The sequence below is a fragment of the Corvus kubaryi genome, unplaced genomic scaffold (genome assembly GCF_017639235.1).
Source record: "Corvus kubaryi isolate FWS band 111438036 unplaced genomic scaffold, C.kubaryi_AGA036_p1.0 37308, whole genome shotgun sequence".
NCBI lineage: Eukaryota > Metazoa > Chordata > Aves > Passeriformes > Corvidae > Corvus > Corvus kubaryi.
In genome coordinates, this window is record NW_024581096.1 from 19,573,583 (window position 1) to 19,590,909 (window position 17,327).

The 17,327-nt window shown below is 38.5% G+C and overlaps 1 protein-coding gene across 1 annotated transcript in view; it reads right to left on the reverse strand.

The window, feature by feature from the left end:
• RIT2 (Ras like without CAAX 2) overlaps positions 1–17,327 on the reverse strand; it is a 182,147-nt gene that overhangs the window by 93,574 nt on the left and 71,246 nt on the right. Inside the window, exon 3 of the mRNA XM_042028769.1 lies at positions 13,085–13,158. Within this exon, the coding sequence (XP_041884703.1) occupies positions 13,085–13,158 (74 nt within the window). The remainder of the gene's footprint in view (positions 1–13,084; positions 13,159–17,327) is intronic.

Below are 17,327 nucleotides of genomic sequence, written 5' to 3' on the forward strand. Positions count from 1 at the left end.
TTGAGCTTTTTTCATTAGAGATCAGAATGCTTTCCAAATAAGACCACTATCTTAATGCCTCCAGAAGAGGAAACGAAGTGATTGAGCAGCAAAGCCAAGTTTGTTTCTTTACTATTTCCTGAGAATTTCTTCCTGATCAATGCTGGAGAAGGAGTGCTGGGCTACAAAAGCTTCTATGTGACTCAGAATAGAAGTTGTTTAGAAGCACCATCTGCCACATCACCATTTTACACCTGCAGAGCTCTGAAGTGAAGCCATTTCTCCCAGATTCCCATGTTCTGCATAGCTAAGAGATGGCCTTGTCAGTGCCAAAAAGGAAAAAAGGGGAAGAAGAACAAAAAAAAAAAAAGGGACAAGGCAATGAGCAGAGGGTCACCATCCCTGTCCCTTCTTTTTCATTGTGTGGTGATGTGTTTGAGGAGTAAACACGGCTCAGAAGTGCAGTCCTTCCCCATGCTCCTCAGAAGTGTGGTGCTTAGAAATTTAAAGATGCAGCACCTCCGAAACAAAGGTGTCATGTTTTTCAAACTACACACACTCTCCACATATTTTGATGTCTGTTCTTTTTTTATGATCTTGGCTTGTACCTCTGGAAGAGGTCAGAGCCTCCCCAGGGAGGCCAGCCGCACAGTTTGAAGAATGTCACTTTCTATATCTTCTTGTCTTATGTTCTGCTTGACTTTAGAACCGGGAATCTGCTAACAGATGTTCTTAATCAAAACTGTCTCCCTGATTACCACAGGGGTCATTCTTATTATAAACTGGGTTTTTTACGTTTATAGTGAACACTTGAGGGGTGGGATATGTTCTTGCAAACCGGCAGGATATTGTTCATCTATGACAATGAACAAACAAGGATAAAATGAACAAAAAGGACACAGGAAACTCAGGGGGAGGGGAAAAATCTTCAAATAGTGATAGAAGAAAAACTAAAAACAATAAAAAAATTCATGAAACCTCATTGTTTACTTGGAATTTTTTTTATTAAAAGTAAGTTGAGATTTCTCCTATCTCAGGAAAGTTATTGTAGATATGGTCAAAGAATACTTTTTAACAAAAAAGTCAAAGTACAAACCTCCCATGTCTCTCTGTTAGTAAATTCTGTTACATACATAAGCATCAAGTTGACTTTATTGGGATTACATATCATCCACCTGGCACAGCTTGTCATAAAGTGTGCTTCTCATTTACCTCTTGAAATAGATTTACCTAATAAAAGTACACTGGCGAGAAGTGCTGTGATAATTATTTGGTTTTCACGGATTTAGTCTTTCATTTTTTGTGAGAGGAGGAAGGGACAAAAGCAAGTGGTTTTTAAAAGCTTATTTGTAATAGCAAGCAGCAAGAAACCTGCAGCAGTTACATTTCAAATGAGAAAGCATCCAGATAGGATGTTAGCTGGATATTACATCTTATAAATATTGTAATACCAGTACTAATCTAGATGTGAAGGACAGGCCTTATTTCATCTGGTTTCTGCCCCCTGAAGAGGTAGTTGGGTATTCTACATTTAGAACCATAGCTTTATTTAGTCTTCAAGTCTCTCTCTGCAGTCATTAGGGACACATGATTGACTCCAGAGAGTAACTCAACTCATCCTCAGGGAAGTGTTTAAGATGCCAGGGGTGTTTTTCTTTTGTACCTCTCTCACTACCTCGACAGAGACTAAATATAGAGCCCTGCCTCTGATGTCCACAGTATCAGCCAGGCCCTGCCCAGTCATATTCTTCATGCATTTGGGTGATAAAGCTAGTCTTCTCCTCCATTTTAAACTTTTCGTTTGGCTTCTACAAGGCTGTTTTATTTCCAATCGAGTTCAAAAGATCAAGAGAATGTAGCATCTAATGCCTAAAGCCAATAGAGGATTTTTCCCCCTCACAGCATGCAGCAGTGGGAAATGCTGTTCCTCAGCATGGGTTGAGTAACACTAAGAGATAAGAAAGGAACACTTCTTCCATCACGGAAGCCAAAGTTTCCAACCTGCTGGCTTTGCTTGCAGGAGTCCTGCCTGCACCAGCTACAGGTTCCCAGAAATGACACAGCAGAAAACAAGGAAACACAGAACATTATCAACATCACTTCACACTCTCTTCTTGCTTGTCTCCTATTTCCAGCCATATTTTGCAAAGAGCAACAACAAAAAGAGTTGCATGGCAAAAGATAGCAAAAACTTTGCAGCAGGTGGTACTCAGCCACCTGTGCCAGCCTAAACCATCTGCCACATCACTGGGAGGAAGGAAGGGAGCTGAGTAACAGCTCAGACACAGACCAAAGAAAATGCAGGAGCTCTGGCTTAAACACTGAAGGATGGAGATTGATTCTTCTCCTTGTCAAGTCTCTGCAGTGTTCTGGTTGTACATCAAACTCGTCTCTCACAACCTTTTTTGCCTGTTCTGGTAATGATTCAGGAGCAGTTCAAAATGGGATTAGTAATAAATGAGAATTAGCCCATAAGCCTGCAGTAGAAGTGGATTATTATTATAATCAGTCCCTTGATTAATGATCAGGCAGTGTCTCACACCTTATAATTACAGGAAAGAATTCTTGCTTCTGTTGTAAAACAGCAATATCCCTTTTCCTCTGTGAATTTGTACTGGGGACAGAATGCACATCACAGATGACGGAAAAAGTATGAAGATAAAAGAGATTCAGTCCAAGCTCCCAGCAGACTAATGGCTTTCTGAGCTTTATCTGACAGCCTTCCAAGGCAATATTACAAACTCCACATTGTACAAAATCAGTAGCCTTTTCTTAACTCTGGGAATGTACAAGGATAAAGCTGAGACAGGCACTGAAATTAATCTGTAATTTAGAAGACAACCGGCAACCCCCATTTAAGCTAATTTATTTACCTGGAAAGGGAAACAGGAGAAGGAGAATATTCATGACAGGTGTTCTTTCTGGAAGACACACAGGTATCATATCCATTTCTATGATAAATAGCAGCATTACTTTTAGCTGCTGATTTCCAGGGGTTTTCCAGGTTAGCTCACCTAGGGTTGACAGGGAAGACCTCAAGACCTTGCCTGTGGGCAAGAAGATGGTGCAGGCTCAGTGGGCCAAATAAATGGATGGTCAGCAGCATCAGAAACACAATTAGACATGCACTGATTATTAAATTCAAGCACAGATTTACATTCCTGATTTTCACAAAATTTTGGCTGAAAACTTTCTAAAATAATTTCCTCCTACTACTTTCCCCTACATTTAATGCTCTTCAGCAACAACCTGTTTACTCCAGAAACAGGTTTTCAGTCCCAGAGAGGAGAAGATATTGCATTAGACCTCAGATCAGTATTCTTTTTAGGAACTAATGTATCCTCACCAAAAGAGATGGAATCCTTCCTACTGGTTAATACATCTTTAATCTCTGACTACAGAAGAGACTTTATGCACAACCAAAGTCCTGAATGGAAAGAGAAATTAATTAAAAATAAAGATAGCAGTTTCTTAATGTGAATTACTCAATAAGGGCAACTCATGATTACTTTGCTCTCATCTTCATCCAAACGAGTCTGAGCCTCTGAACTGGAATGTCAAGATTTCATCCTGTCTGGGATTGTGATGTCATGGATATGTGAGGTTATTTTTTTATTGACTTCAAGTCATTGTTAGACACGATCGATTTTCACCATCAGTGAAATCATGTTGTTTCCCACAAGTTAACTTATAGATTCAGGTTCCCCTTCTCCTCCCAGCTGTGATACTGCTTCCCATCCTATCTTGCACTGCTCTCAGTCACAGACCATGCAGGATTAAGCCTGGTGAAAAACAGGTGTCAATGCTCCTTTGCATCCTGAGCACGGATGGATGACTATTTCACTGCCCTTTCCCTAACTGCAGAACATTTTATATGCACTCACTATTCTGTATTCACATGTCCTGCATCATGACTTATGCAGGAAGATTGAGCCACACCAGCCTGATAGAAAAAAAGTAAGTAAAGGGAAATAAATAAGGGGGAGAAAAAGACAGATTTGAGCAACTTCCAGTAAAATAACTCAGGACTACAAAATATAACATCACAAAGTGACCATTCTTTCTTGCTGAGGAACTAGTAAATAACCTGCAGTGGCACTCAGACTCTGCCTCCAGATACAGCTTCTTTTCACTGAGATTCCCAATGTTCCCACTCTAATTGCCCTTCTGCCTCCACGTCATAACATATTTGACAGTTTTCTGCAACTCTGCTTTTGTTAACTTTATTAATCCTGCCCTCCCCAAGATGGTTTGTCATGTGCAGTAATGAAAAGATGCAGTCCATCACCTGGGAGATGATATCTACTTTTTATTCATCCCTAAATATGGATGAAATCACCATATCAATTCTCCACAATGCCAGTAAAAATTCCTCAGTGTTACACTCCCTAACTCATAAAATTGCCTTTTTCTTTCATATTCATGCTAATGGTCTCTCTCTGAGGGATAAACACCTTAGCAATTTTCTTCTAAATGCAGGCACTGAAGCAATCTTCATTGTTAGCTACCTCTAAAACCCCCAAATGCATTTGGTTTATCATGCACCACATAATATTTCTCCCCCATTCTCATTGATATGCAAAATAAGAATAAAGCCAGTTTTCACCTTTTATCACAAATGCATCATAAACGGTTAAAGGGAAAAATTAATAGCTTGGTAATTACATTTTAGTAAGAAGCAGAGATTAAAAAAAAAAACAAACAAGCCACTAGTGAAGAGGTAATGACTACAGCTGCAAGCAGAGGTTTTGCAGGGATTGACATGCTCTTGTCAGCTTCTGTGGTCATCACAGACTTGCCACCTTCCCCAGTGAGGCCTTGTGCAGCCTTGCAGAAGTAAACCAGGAGGCTGTGGAGTCAAACACCTCATTGCTCCGATAAATGACTGCAAATTATGTTCTGGTTTGCATATATCCTCTTTCATGATGACTTCTCTAACAAGTGTGCTTACCTTAAAAATTCCACAACATAGGTTTATCTCTCCCCTCCCCTGTGCCCTACTTATCAGCAGAGATATAATATAATCCGAGAACGTGAAAAGGGGGGAAGGAGCAAGCAATCTGTGGAGTGGCTGTTTTAGACTTTTGTAACATTGAATCAATAGTGCACTCATTTCTGCGACTGAAATTTAGCTCAGTGTTTATCTGAGGGATGTGTTCCCTGGGGACTACATAAATCACCACCAAAATGAATGCAAAATACCTTTTTTACAATCCTGCATGGTTTTTGTATTGCTGACAAAGTGAACCTGTAACACAAAATGACTGAGTTGTCATGTTCCTGTGGCTTCCAAACATGTTTTTTTTCATTTCCGTATGCACAAATATTTCTGGAGCAACTGAATTGCATTAGAGAAAAAAAAAAAAAAAACAACTAACAAGAAACTGTGAGGACACAGGCAGAGCTCCAAAACAGTAAGTCATGAGGTACCTTGGTTAGATCAATAGATCCAACAGAGAAAGTGAAGGATCCAGGGAGACCTTGAAGCACTTTCCAGGAAGGGGTACAAGAGCACTGGAGAGGGACTTTGGAAAAGGGCATGGAGTGACCGGTTAAGGAGGAATGGCTTTAAACTGACAGAGAGCAGGGTTAGATGGGATATCAGGAAGAAATTCTTCCCTGTGAGGGTGGTGAGGTTGCCCTGAGATGTGGCTGCCCCATCCCTGGCAGTGTTCCAGGCCAGGTTGGACGGGGCTTGGAGCACCCTGGTCTAGTGGAAGGTGTCCCTGCCCATGGCAGGGGTTTTGCAATCACTTCTAATCAAAATCATTCCATGATTTTATGATCCTGAAAGACATTGAGTATCTTCTGAGATACGCCAAAACTCTCCTACACAGGGCCAAAGCTCATATGCAAGTCCAAAAGTTAGTGGAGCCTGACTTCTTCAGCTTTCTCCATGGTGTTAGTCAGGTACCACACTGATTTCTGACACAGGTACAGTCAATGTGGCCACTGCTAAGCTTGTGAGTTTTTTGTCTAATTAAAAGAAAAGATCGTTCCCTGGTGTGGTTTGTCTCACATCATCCCACAGCTCTGATAATGATATGGAACACTCATGACAATAATTTATTCTCCTCATCCAAGAGGCACAAAATAAAAATGGGCATGAAAGTCTACTCAAGTTGTGCAATCTTTCTTCTATGGAAGTGAGAAAAATATATATCCAAAATATAGCTTGTTAAGGAAAAAAATTGAAAAAACTTCTCAGAAAATATTTCATATTTTCATTAATTATTTTATTGAGCTTCTACTTTGCTCTCAATCCCTCTTTGAAAAATCTGGATGGATGGAATAACATTTCTCAGATTATAAAGGTAACAAGCAATGGAGTTCAAAATTTGCTGAGGTTTACTTTTCTGTTTGTTTGTTTGTTAGTTGGGGTTTTTTGTCTGTTTGTTTGATTGGTAGGAGGCAGTTTCACTTCCAGGTTCTGGGGCAAAATTATTGAAACTCCAGCTTGAAAGACATTACCTGTCTTTAAGCTTTTCCATTCCCCTCCTGGTAGTGGGATATAAAAATCACATTTTTAGAAAGCCTTTTCCAGCAGTCCTTCTCATGCGGTTTTATAAGTGAAATGTTTGGATGATTCAGATAACACTATGTAACTCTCTGCTTTTGTTCTCTTTGCCTGGAGACACCACCATTCAAGGCTACAGAATGGCATAAAAGACATTTAATTTTGAAAATCTCATTTTTGGGCGCAACCTACTTTTCCTGAGAAGCATTAATGCCCTGCTCTGCAAAATAACTTTTCTTGGTCATTTGGTCTGGGGAAATGGGCACCATGTGGTGCTGTAATACGTGCTTATTTTCTCAGTATTCAAGCCAATATTTTAGTCCTGGAAATATCATTATGATATGAGCTTTGTGAAAACTGACAGAGGTAGAATACAGTTTTCTGCCCACTGGCATCCCTGTTTTGTGTACAACTGCTCGGTAACAAGTAGCTTTTGATATCAAGCCTATGTAAAATGGAATTCCTGGTGATATTATCTAGGACAGTCACATATGTACATATAAAGAAATCAGGACACAGAGTATGTGCAGTGTCTACTGGAACTTCAAAGTACTTCAGTACCATTCACTGGTGTAAAGAAAAGGTGCAGAATATTTTTTAGTGATGGGAGAAAAGGTGAATTTACATTATCACAATTTGTGGAGGACCTGTATGAAGTTTACTCATATGGGATATGTTTATATAGATATTTTCCATTCACTGTACACCAGAACAAAACCAACCAGCCAACCAAAACCACCTCAAAGCCAAATTAAATAAAATAATAAAAAAACCCTACCCCAGCAACAACAAAACCAAAAATCCAGAAGGAAATGCTGCAAAGAAATGCCTGGAAAGAAGAAAAAAAGATGTTTCTACTTTTATCAAAATTTGTAATAATCTATTTTCTTTTCTTGTGTTCTGATTTTATTAAAAAGGAAAAAACCATAAATCTTTCAGCAGCATCACTGTGTTTCACTGTGGTTTTGGAAGTTGCCAGTTAGAGAAAGACACAGAACAGTGAGAGGGAAAGCATTTCAAGAGAGAAAAAAATCAAGCCTTTGTTGAAAGAAAACAGAAAACACCAGAAAGTTTTGCTCCACCAGCAGTATGGAACCACTACCACTGACTTTGCTGAAGCAGAATGGTAGCAATGGACAGGAAACCAGTATTGTCGGACTCAATAAATGCTCATGTTCACCCTAAATGCTTGTTCCCTGCAATGTTTTATTGCACCTGTTTGACAGGAAGATAAATGCAGGCCTACAAATACAAACTGATCCACCCTTTATTGCATCATGATTCACTCATGGGGACGGATGAGAAAGGAAGTTGGGAATCTTGGCTGCCAGTTGCCTGTTCTTCCTTTGGTAATATACTCCTTTTTATCAGTATATGCCTAGATCTTTTCCTACTGAAGTCAAGGAATATTTTGCCCATGATTTGAAGGAAATTGGTGTCAGGTCTGCAATTTCATCTGAGATTTACTGCAACTGTTTTTTCCACTCTGTATCTGTGCCAAATAAGTGATTCTTCGCAATCTGTCCATTGGCAAATAAAATTACTTGGTCAAGGGAGAGATTTTAGCTCTTCCCAGATATTACTGCACAACTTGTATTGAGAACCCAGGAAGTGTTCAGTGTGGTGATTTGACTTTCAAAGTATGTTTTCAACAGCCTGTGGAGCAACAACATACAAAGGAAATAATACTAATGCTCTTCTCACCTAAGACACTGCATTAATAGTTGCTACTTACTTCAATATCCCTATGCTTTAAAAATAAAATGGATTTCATTTATGCACTACAGTACCTAGCAGAAAGTGCAATAAAATTATTTTCCCCTTACAAGAACATGCTGTAAAGACCCATTAAGGCATAATTACTGCCAAAAAGGCATTTTACATTTCCTTGAGATAAGCTGCACTAGTGTACTTTGAGATTTCACTTCCATTGATTCAGGATTAGAGCAGCATGTTTAGATAATAAGCAGAAGGGTCTCAGATAACAGCCTGAGTGAATCATTGGACTATAGTGTTTAGTCTGAGAAAGTGTGTTTGTCTGAAGGGCTCTTGGGACTAATACGGTTCCTCTTCAAAGCTTGAAGCAGGGGGTAAGAATCATAGTCCTGCAGGTTGGCAGGATAAACATGTCCTGTGATTTGCTAGCAATTTGAGAGATGGATTTCAGTACAGAGTGCGCTGTTGTTGTCAGGTTGAAAAGTGTCTGCCTGGAAATGAATTCATGCGCACACAGCTCCAGACAAAGGAAAATCTCCCTGAAATGGCATACCATCACATTTTAAGGCCAATTTTTCAAGTCTCTGACTCACACCTGGGAAATATCCTGGTGCACTAAGTTTATCATAAAAAGCTCACTTTTTAGCAAACAAAAATTGGTGCAATAATCTCGGAATGTACTGTCTCGCTGACAGGTACAGAAACCCATTTTTTCCACATACTTGCCTGCTTTGTATCTGAAAAGAATTTTTGCCTCTTTTACATATCAGATCAGATTGTTTTTCAGTGAAGGGAACTCTGCTGCTCTTTTAGTGTTCGGCGTGAGGTCTACACAGAGAGATTGGGTAATGTGTCACATAGAGGAAAGCTGTGGCAGGAATAAAAGCTCCTGTGCCAGTCAACATAAATACAGCAGGAGAGATAACTGCTGTGCTCCATGAGGAGTATACTTCTGGGCTGCAGAAGTAGCAACATATTTTTAAGCTAGAAGAGAGGGTGAGAAAGCGTAAATGAGTGAACAGAAGGTTTCTATAACTGTGTGGAGGCTTTCTGTGCGCGGTTGGAGCAGTTGGGGGTTGTCACTCCCTGAGAATAATTGTGAAGGGAACTGAATGCAGAATAAAGTGCTTGAAGGCTGAATGTCCCTTCATTTGCACCTGCAAGTTTGCTGGAAACCAAAGACTACATCAGTTTAGATTAAATGTATGTAAGAGCAGATTATTTTTATGATGCATTGGTCAAGAAAAGGGAAATCCCAGAATTATTGCCACAAACACCACTTCCAAACTCAATGGACACAGGTGAATTTCAAGGGAATGTTACTCAAAAAATCTCCCATATGGGTGAACAAGGAAGTTCAAGCTATCTTTATGGATACTAATTTGCATTTGCAGATTTCCATTAAGTTTGTCCTATATACTCCACATGCCCTACTGTAGCTAGTAAAAAAGCTAAAAAAAGAAACTTCTTCAATTTTATAAATATGATCTTAATCTCACATTTACTCTGCTTGGCTTTATTTTCTTCTTGTTTTGGATTTAATTGAAATGTAGTTGCAAAAAGAAAACTTTTGGGTTAAGAATATGACTTCTAGTTAAAGAGCCAAAGGCATCACTGACAGCTAACCAAAGGAATTACTGGCAGCTTCTTCTATACTTGGTTGTGCCACTGAAAAAGAATATCAGCATCAATTTTTTGCTCATTTCCTTGCAGCATCACACATTTACAAGCTTTTTTGGTAGGAACAGCTCAAGTTAGGTCTGTTTATGACAATCCAGCTATAAGGAGCTCCATCAATACCTGCTCCTGAAACTGTCTGAGGTAAACATATTCTGTCTGAATTTGACTGTGGTGAGTAAACACAGGCTGCTTGGCTGGCAGGTGTAGAGGGTGGTGAAAAGCAGCTGTAGTGGGTTCAGTGAAGCAAAACTGCTTGCACCAACCCTTACACTCATTAAGAAAATGCCTCTTGTTGTGCTTTCAGTAGAAAAATAGTACTGGAAGAGCACAAAAGGGCAAATGATTGTGTATAAAATACGTATCCAGAGTTCACAGAACATCAGTTTTCTTCCTGAGACAAGCAATTGGTCTATGTTATAGTGTCTGTATATTCATGAGAAGAGAAAAATCAGGAACTAGATGAGCAAGTTTATTAGTATTTCTGGTTTTCACATTGTTTGAATGTTTTGTTTTCTTTTTCAGCTTCAGAAAGTTGAGAACATAAATGTATTTTTGAAGCACCATTTATGATTTAAGTGCTTCATACTGGATCTACCAGTTAAAATATCAAAGACTTTTATGCAGTGTCAGGTATGAAATCACATGTGGGTTTTTAAGTCTAGACATGACAATTGAAAACAATTATTAGTAGGTAATTTGGTCAGTGTTGAAATTCTCAGTTAGTCCATAGATACAGGAGGGAAAGAAGAAACATTTTTGTTGAAATATATCCTTGAGCACAACAACAAAACACATTAAATTCAGTCAGTTTCTCTATTGACTTCTTGTGTTCCCAAATAGCGATGAATTACAATTTTAGCTCCTTGATCTTCTGAAGTGATTAAAGTCATTATTCAAAGTTGATGATGAAGTATTTATGACTGCAAGGACACCCAGACAAATGAGATTTCTACTGCCTGATTTAGAAGCTGTAACACCATCTCCTATTTGACATAAAACCCAGGGGAATAAAAACAACTAGGTACCATCAAGGCACAGAGCAGCAGCAGCCCAACTGGGTGCTTTGGATTTTTACCCTGAGTCACCAAAGTCAGAGCAGAATTTGTGTGAGCTTTGGTGAGAGCACCATTAAGTCCTCTGTGAAGAAAGAGCCTATTTCAGCTGCTGACTTCAATGGGAGTTGGATTAGGTCTTGATTTATTCTGAAGCTGTGTAGTGCAGATAGAGGGGCAACAAATCCAAAGACATCTGCAAAGACAAGCAGCTAAATCCAGGACACTTAGAATGGACAGCTCCTGAAAAATTGTGGGGAAGGAAAGTGGGAAGAGCTTCCTAGTTACACTGGGAATGTGTTTCAGTGATGACAATCTGCACTGGAACAACAGGGGAATTTAAAACAGTTTTTGTCATATCAAATCGACTTGGTAGAATCATTTCAACTGAAGTAGAATAGCTATGCCTAGGCTGTGCAATGGCCTGGGCTGATGGATCTGCTGAGTGTGGGGCTTCTGTCACAGGCCTCTGCTCGCTACAGAGAGGAATGGCTGAGGGAACAAAGGAGATTTAGATTGGACATTAGGAAAAATTTCTTTTCTGAAAGGGTTTTCAAGCCCTGGCACAGGATGCCTGGACAGTGGTGGAGTCATCATCCTCTGAGGGATTTAAAAAATGTGTAGCTGTGGCACTTAGAGTCGTGATTTAGTGGTGGGCTTGGTAATGCTGGATTAATGGTTGGGCTCAATGATCTTATTTTCCAACCTTAAAATTTCTATGATTCTGTGAAATATCTGCACCACATTTCTTTACTTGGTCGCTACATGCCATGGACCTCTAATATTGTAGATGTTTCTCTTCCTAATAGAGACAAAATTTAAAACTCTGTTTATGAGCTTTCCTCTTCTATTGTTCTTATCACCTTCCACTGACTGAATTATTCTGATTTCTTTCCTTACCTTACAGTTGTCTGCTCTGATAAAACTCATAACCTTGGCAATCATATCCCCCTCCCATAAATTACGAATGAGGTTTAGTTCTAGCCTTTTCATATGACCCAAAATAAAAAAAAATCATGCAAAAATTGTGTATGTGAAAATGACTGACAGCAGATGAACTTCCTGTAAATTTCTGGCAGCAGACTGCACTCCCTACCAGTTTCAATACCCATCTTAGGTGCATTCAGACATCTGGGAAGCTGAAAACAAGGTTACCAGGCTTTTCCTTCTCAGATATTTCTTTGTTTATTTAAGTACATTTAAGTTCCCTGTTGGTTGTCTCATTCCTGCACACGGTGCACATGCACTATGGAAACTTGAGAAACTACAAAATCCTTCAAACAGACCCTGAGACACACCTGAGGAAAAGATCAGCAAGTGGCAGCACTTTGATTAAACAGTAAAAATATCTTGAGATGGAAAGGGAATTAACTGAGTCAGGTAGAATAAATTATTTTACTTAACCTTCTTCTTTGTTACTGTATATGAAACTTAATCCCCTGACTGATGTTCACACAGCAGACATGCTGTCATAGAAATGGCAGAATCACAGGATGGTTTGGGTTGGGAGGGAGCTTAAATTTCATCTCATTCCAACCCCCCTGCCATGGGCAGAGACACCTTACACTAGACCAGGTTGCTCCAAGTCCCATCCTGGTTAGCCTTGGACACTTCCAGGGACTGGACAGCCACAGCTTTCTCTGGAAAACCTTTGTATGTACACTGTGTATTACTTCTGGCATGAAGATATTTTCCTTATGCGTGAGCATTTGATATTTAAATATAATGTGGGTAGAAGAGGAAATGTAACAAAATACTTAGTCTAAAAGCAGACCAGAAAATTCCTGTAATACATATAAAAAAGGAGGACTGAGAAAGACGTAAGACAATCAACACAGTGTTATTCATTCCATTATTGTGATAGATGTTCCTGCATACAAAAGAAAAAGAAACAAACAACTTTTTATCTACTGCTCATTTCAGCCTGTCTGTCTCCTGTGATGAGATTTGGAAATTATACTGTGCTATACTGCAGCACTCCTTTAATCTTCTCCTTTGTTAATTCCTCTGTGTTATTCTGCCACTGCTTCCTTTATGTTTGAATAGGGAACCTTGTTCCTAGGACTGTGACCCATACGTCCGAGGTTAAAATCTTTGAGTTTGTCTCTGATTGAATGACTCATATTGGAGAATTACTCACCTGTCCAGCAGTGTCTAGAATGTCCAAATAGGCTGGTTCATCATCAATTCGGACTTGAGTTTTATAGGCATCCTCTGAAAAACACAGCGCACTTTGCTTAAGATATGAGTGGCTCAGAGAATGGAAAATGAAATAGCTTTACTAGTTTGGAGTAGGCTTTTCAAGAGCTCTTCAGTCTGACCTAACCTTGTTTTATTTCAAAAGTCCCTTTTTGAAATCCTATCGTCACTACAAAGCAATAGCAAAAGAGAATCGCTTGTATCACACGATGTCAAAATACAAAAATTAAATTTCCCTTCCTTTAAAAGGGAAACATTTCCACCTCTTTAAGCACAGACCCCAGGCGTTACTTAGGTCACAAAGATTCAGAGTTGTTGTGCTGATGCTATGCAACAGAGTGTTTTTCTCCTTACCACAGTGACACATTCAAATAACTTTTCCAGCAAATTGTTTCAATTTAAAGATTGTCTAAATTATTGGGATAGACTCCCTGTGGCTGAACAGGCATGTCAGAGCAATTATTAAAACTTCTGTATATCTCCAGAAAGGCTGAGAATAGACTTTTTGAAAATAGATTCTGTAATCTATGTCCTCACACTCTTCATAGATGCAGGCAGAGGAGGAAAAACTCTGCTTTGTGGACCCTTCCATTAGCTCATGATTTTGTCAACTAAATTTAGGAGAAGAAAAACAAAGAAAAGGTGAACAACTATTTGCATAAGAAGTTTTCCTCACATTTCGGTTTCATTGCCCTCTCAACATTTGTATTTTCTTCGTATGATTAAAAGACATGTAGATAATGGCCCGTGTTTATACTTGAAATAGTCTTGGAAATTATCTGTGCTCTTTAATTGAACAATCATGCAGAGCAGCCTGAGTGGTTTCTGTGTCTGACGTTGTGCTTTGGAAGTGCACTGAGGTGTGAAGACAAGACAAGTGCATTTGTGGTATCTGAGAAGCATCATTAACCACCATGAGCCTGTGGCTGGGCCTGTCCTAAGAGTCAGTCCTAGCAGAGACCCTCAGGAATAGGCTCTCAACAACTGTTGAAATAATACTGAGATAATAATATGGGATTATATGGCAGGTAGTTGGAATTCCTGGGACATTCCTTGTGCCCTACTATACATGTTGCATCATACAGCACTTTACACAACATGTAAAAACTTGCTTTCCACCTGGTAAACTAAAGCTTTTGAATACATGGTTCTGCATAGCCTTAACTCAGACCCCTCCTATGTAGCCAGAGGATTGCTATCTTTTATGACATAATCACATGCAGTATTTTCCTCTTTATCTTAGGCCTCAATTCAGCAAATTAATAGGCACATGACTTTCTTTAAACAAATACCTAATCCCATTGATATTAAGATGGCCCAGAGGCTCAATTAATTATATTATATATTACCTTGCTGAGAAAGCCAGAGCACTCCAACCACCATATGTTTTTGTTAATAGATCTTTTTGTAGGGATTGCTGAATAAGAAACTCTGTGGCAAAGAGGGACCATATAAAAGGAATTGGGCTACTTGCAGTTTAAGTAATTTATTATTGCATGACAGTGCAATCTACCTGCAGTAGATTTTTTCTTTTTATTTTTTTATCTTTCTTGTTAACTAAAAATTAAAAGAAAAGTAGGAAAACATGTAAAATCAAACATGGTCTTTCCTTCACATGAATTCTATTAATACTATCAAGTATTATTAATTCCATGCTGGTGGGTGCCTATTTGCATTAAATTACTGCATATACAATTAACATATGACTTCCATAAATTTAGCTTGCATTCTTGGCTCTGCAGCTGGATTCTCTAAAGCCAGTGGCCCTACTTCCCTTTTCACTTAGACTAATGTGAATCTTTATACAGTAGCTTTAAAACAGCTAATGCAGACAGAAATTTTCCTACTTAAATTCTACTTGGATAAAAATGAAGCTAGATAAATCCTGTCTTTTTTTTTCCAGCAAAATGATTTACAAGTGCAGAGTTAGTTATAACTAAAAGACCCACTGGCCTCTGAGTATAAGCCACAGCTTTCAGCAAGTAAATGTAAGATATCTACCCTGCTGAGCTACTCCAGGTGTACCCTGATATAATGTCACTGTCATCAGTAATGTTTCAACTGTTAAATGCTGGAGCCAGACTATCTTTATAATATTTTTACTTTGCAGACATAACACTGAATCCACAAAGATATTTTGTCATTTTCATTCATTTTGTTTTCCCTAAATACTGACCTTAAAACATTTCACAAAGAAGTATAAGAATCACTGTCCCATTTTAATTCTTGATGCATGCTAATGTCTTCTGTTGGTGGTAGAAAAACATGTTCTATTGTGCTATGACCAAGTGCATGAATCTAAATAGTTTTCTAGTCAAAGGGTTTTCACATATAAGATTTGCTTTTGCCCCAAGAAATGTAGAGATGAAACAGGAAGGGGATATGAGTTTCCTTTGTAAAAGCAGGGTAGTACAGGTAATATAGAAATGCCTAAAAATGCCCTCAGTTGGGGTGTTTTCAAATTGCATCTGGATGGAAAATAAGAGGGAGTTTTAACCCCGAATTTTCTTCAGGCACACATTCAAGAGGAAGTCCTAAAGCCCTCAATTATCAAGGAAATCACTGTCTTAAGCTAACACACTCTCATAGCAGAGAACAAATCATAGGACCCACTCATGAGCTATCACTTTCTTAATGCTCAAACACAGCTGCTCTTTTGAGAGGCACTGCCCTTCCATTGAGCTGGGGATTCACTGATCTCCTGGACGTTGCATTCCTTCCAAGGCCGAAGGCAGAAGCAAGATGCATAAATTGAAACCCGTGTTTCCCATATCATGTCGTATGCACCAAATGGAACAGCTGTACCACTTACTTCTGCTCTACAATTAATAGTTCTAAACTGTGATTTCATCACAGAAAGTAGTGTAAATAGAGGTTTAGTTCTCTTTTATGTCTCTTACATGGGCAAATATCTTTATTTTACTTAGATTATGGGGCAGAGGAGTTAACCTGGAGAGAAACCACCTCCTAGAGATTGAGAGTTGGATATATCTGTATGTTGAACCCATATTTTTGGTTCAGTGGTAGCTATGATGTTAAGCAGAAACCACAGTATTTTTGCATGTTTCCCAGAGGATTTCAGAAGAGACTGCTGTGTGGCTGGTCTTTTTAGTCCAGGCAGCAGGGTACAATTTATGGTCATGGTAAGGAAAGAGAAGTTCTGAGACATTGCTGTAAAGAGCAGGAACACACTGCTCACATGTGGACAGAGTAGAACAGAAGTGAAGATGTTCCACTGAAGCTGCATCTAAATGTATATGAAACAAAGCAGGAAAATCTTCATCAGGAACACTAATAAACCCACACTCTAATATCCTCCCTTTAATAATTATCCACATTATACACCAACTGGTGTCTGGTGTATTTACAGTACTAACAGTGTTTCAGTACGCTACACTTTCTTTTACTTAATTAATTTAAAATACAAATATAATGCTCCCTTTAAAGATAATTTGGGGGCTGCTAAACCATGTGTATCTCTACTTTACATTCTACATCTCTAAGGAGTGGTATTTAATAAATGGCCAAAATCCAGCTGTTGTTTCAGTAAAGCATTAAGGCAACATACAAAATAGAGACATGAATACTAATCAGACATCAGGCAATAAATCAGACTAAAACTATATTGTTTATATTAAGATCAGGATTAGTCTTTTTCTGTGTTAATTGTAAAGTGTCAACTTTTGGCTTGAGTAAAATTCAGCAGAAGAGGAGGTTATTACACAAAAAATCTGTGGATGGAGTTTATTGGTATTGCTAACTGTGTTTCAAGCCCTGACTGCAAGAATGAACATTTCTTAGGGTACTGAAAAGAGAACAAAGCAAAACTCCCACATCCTTGCAATCTGAACAATGCCTGGATATATAAACTGTACTATTAAAGATTTTTTTTTCTACATATAATGTCGATTTTTTAGAATCTTATTTCCTACGAAGATGAAAACTAAAAATTAAAATAGATATAAAATTCTTCCCAGAGGATGATATCATTTGGCTTCAATGATTATTGACTGTTTACTGTATTTCAAGGTGGGACAAAACAAATAGAGATCCAACTGTTTTCTGAATGGTACCTTTTTCTTTTTAATTTTAAATGCTTTCTTTCTTTATTCACTGTCTAAATTAAACCAAGTAAAAAAAAATTCTTGAGAGGTTTATTTTTTAACTTCTCTTTCTTAATTGTT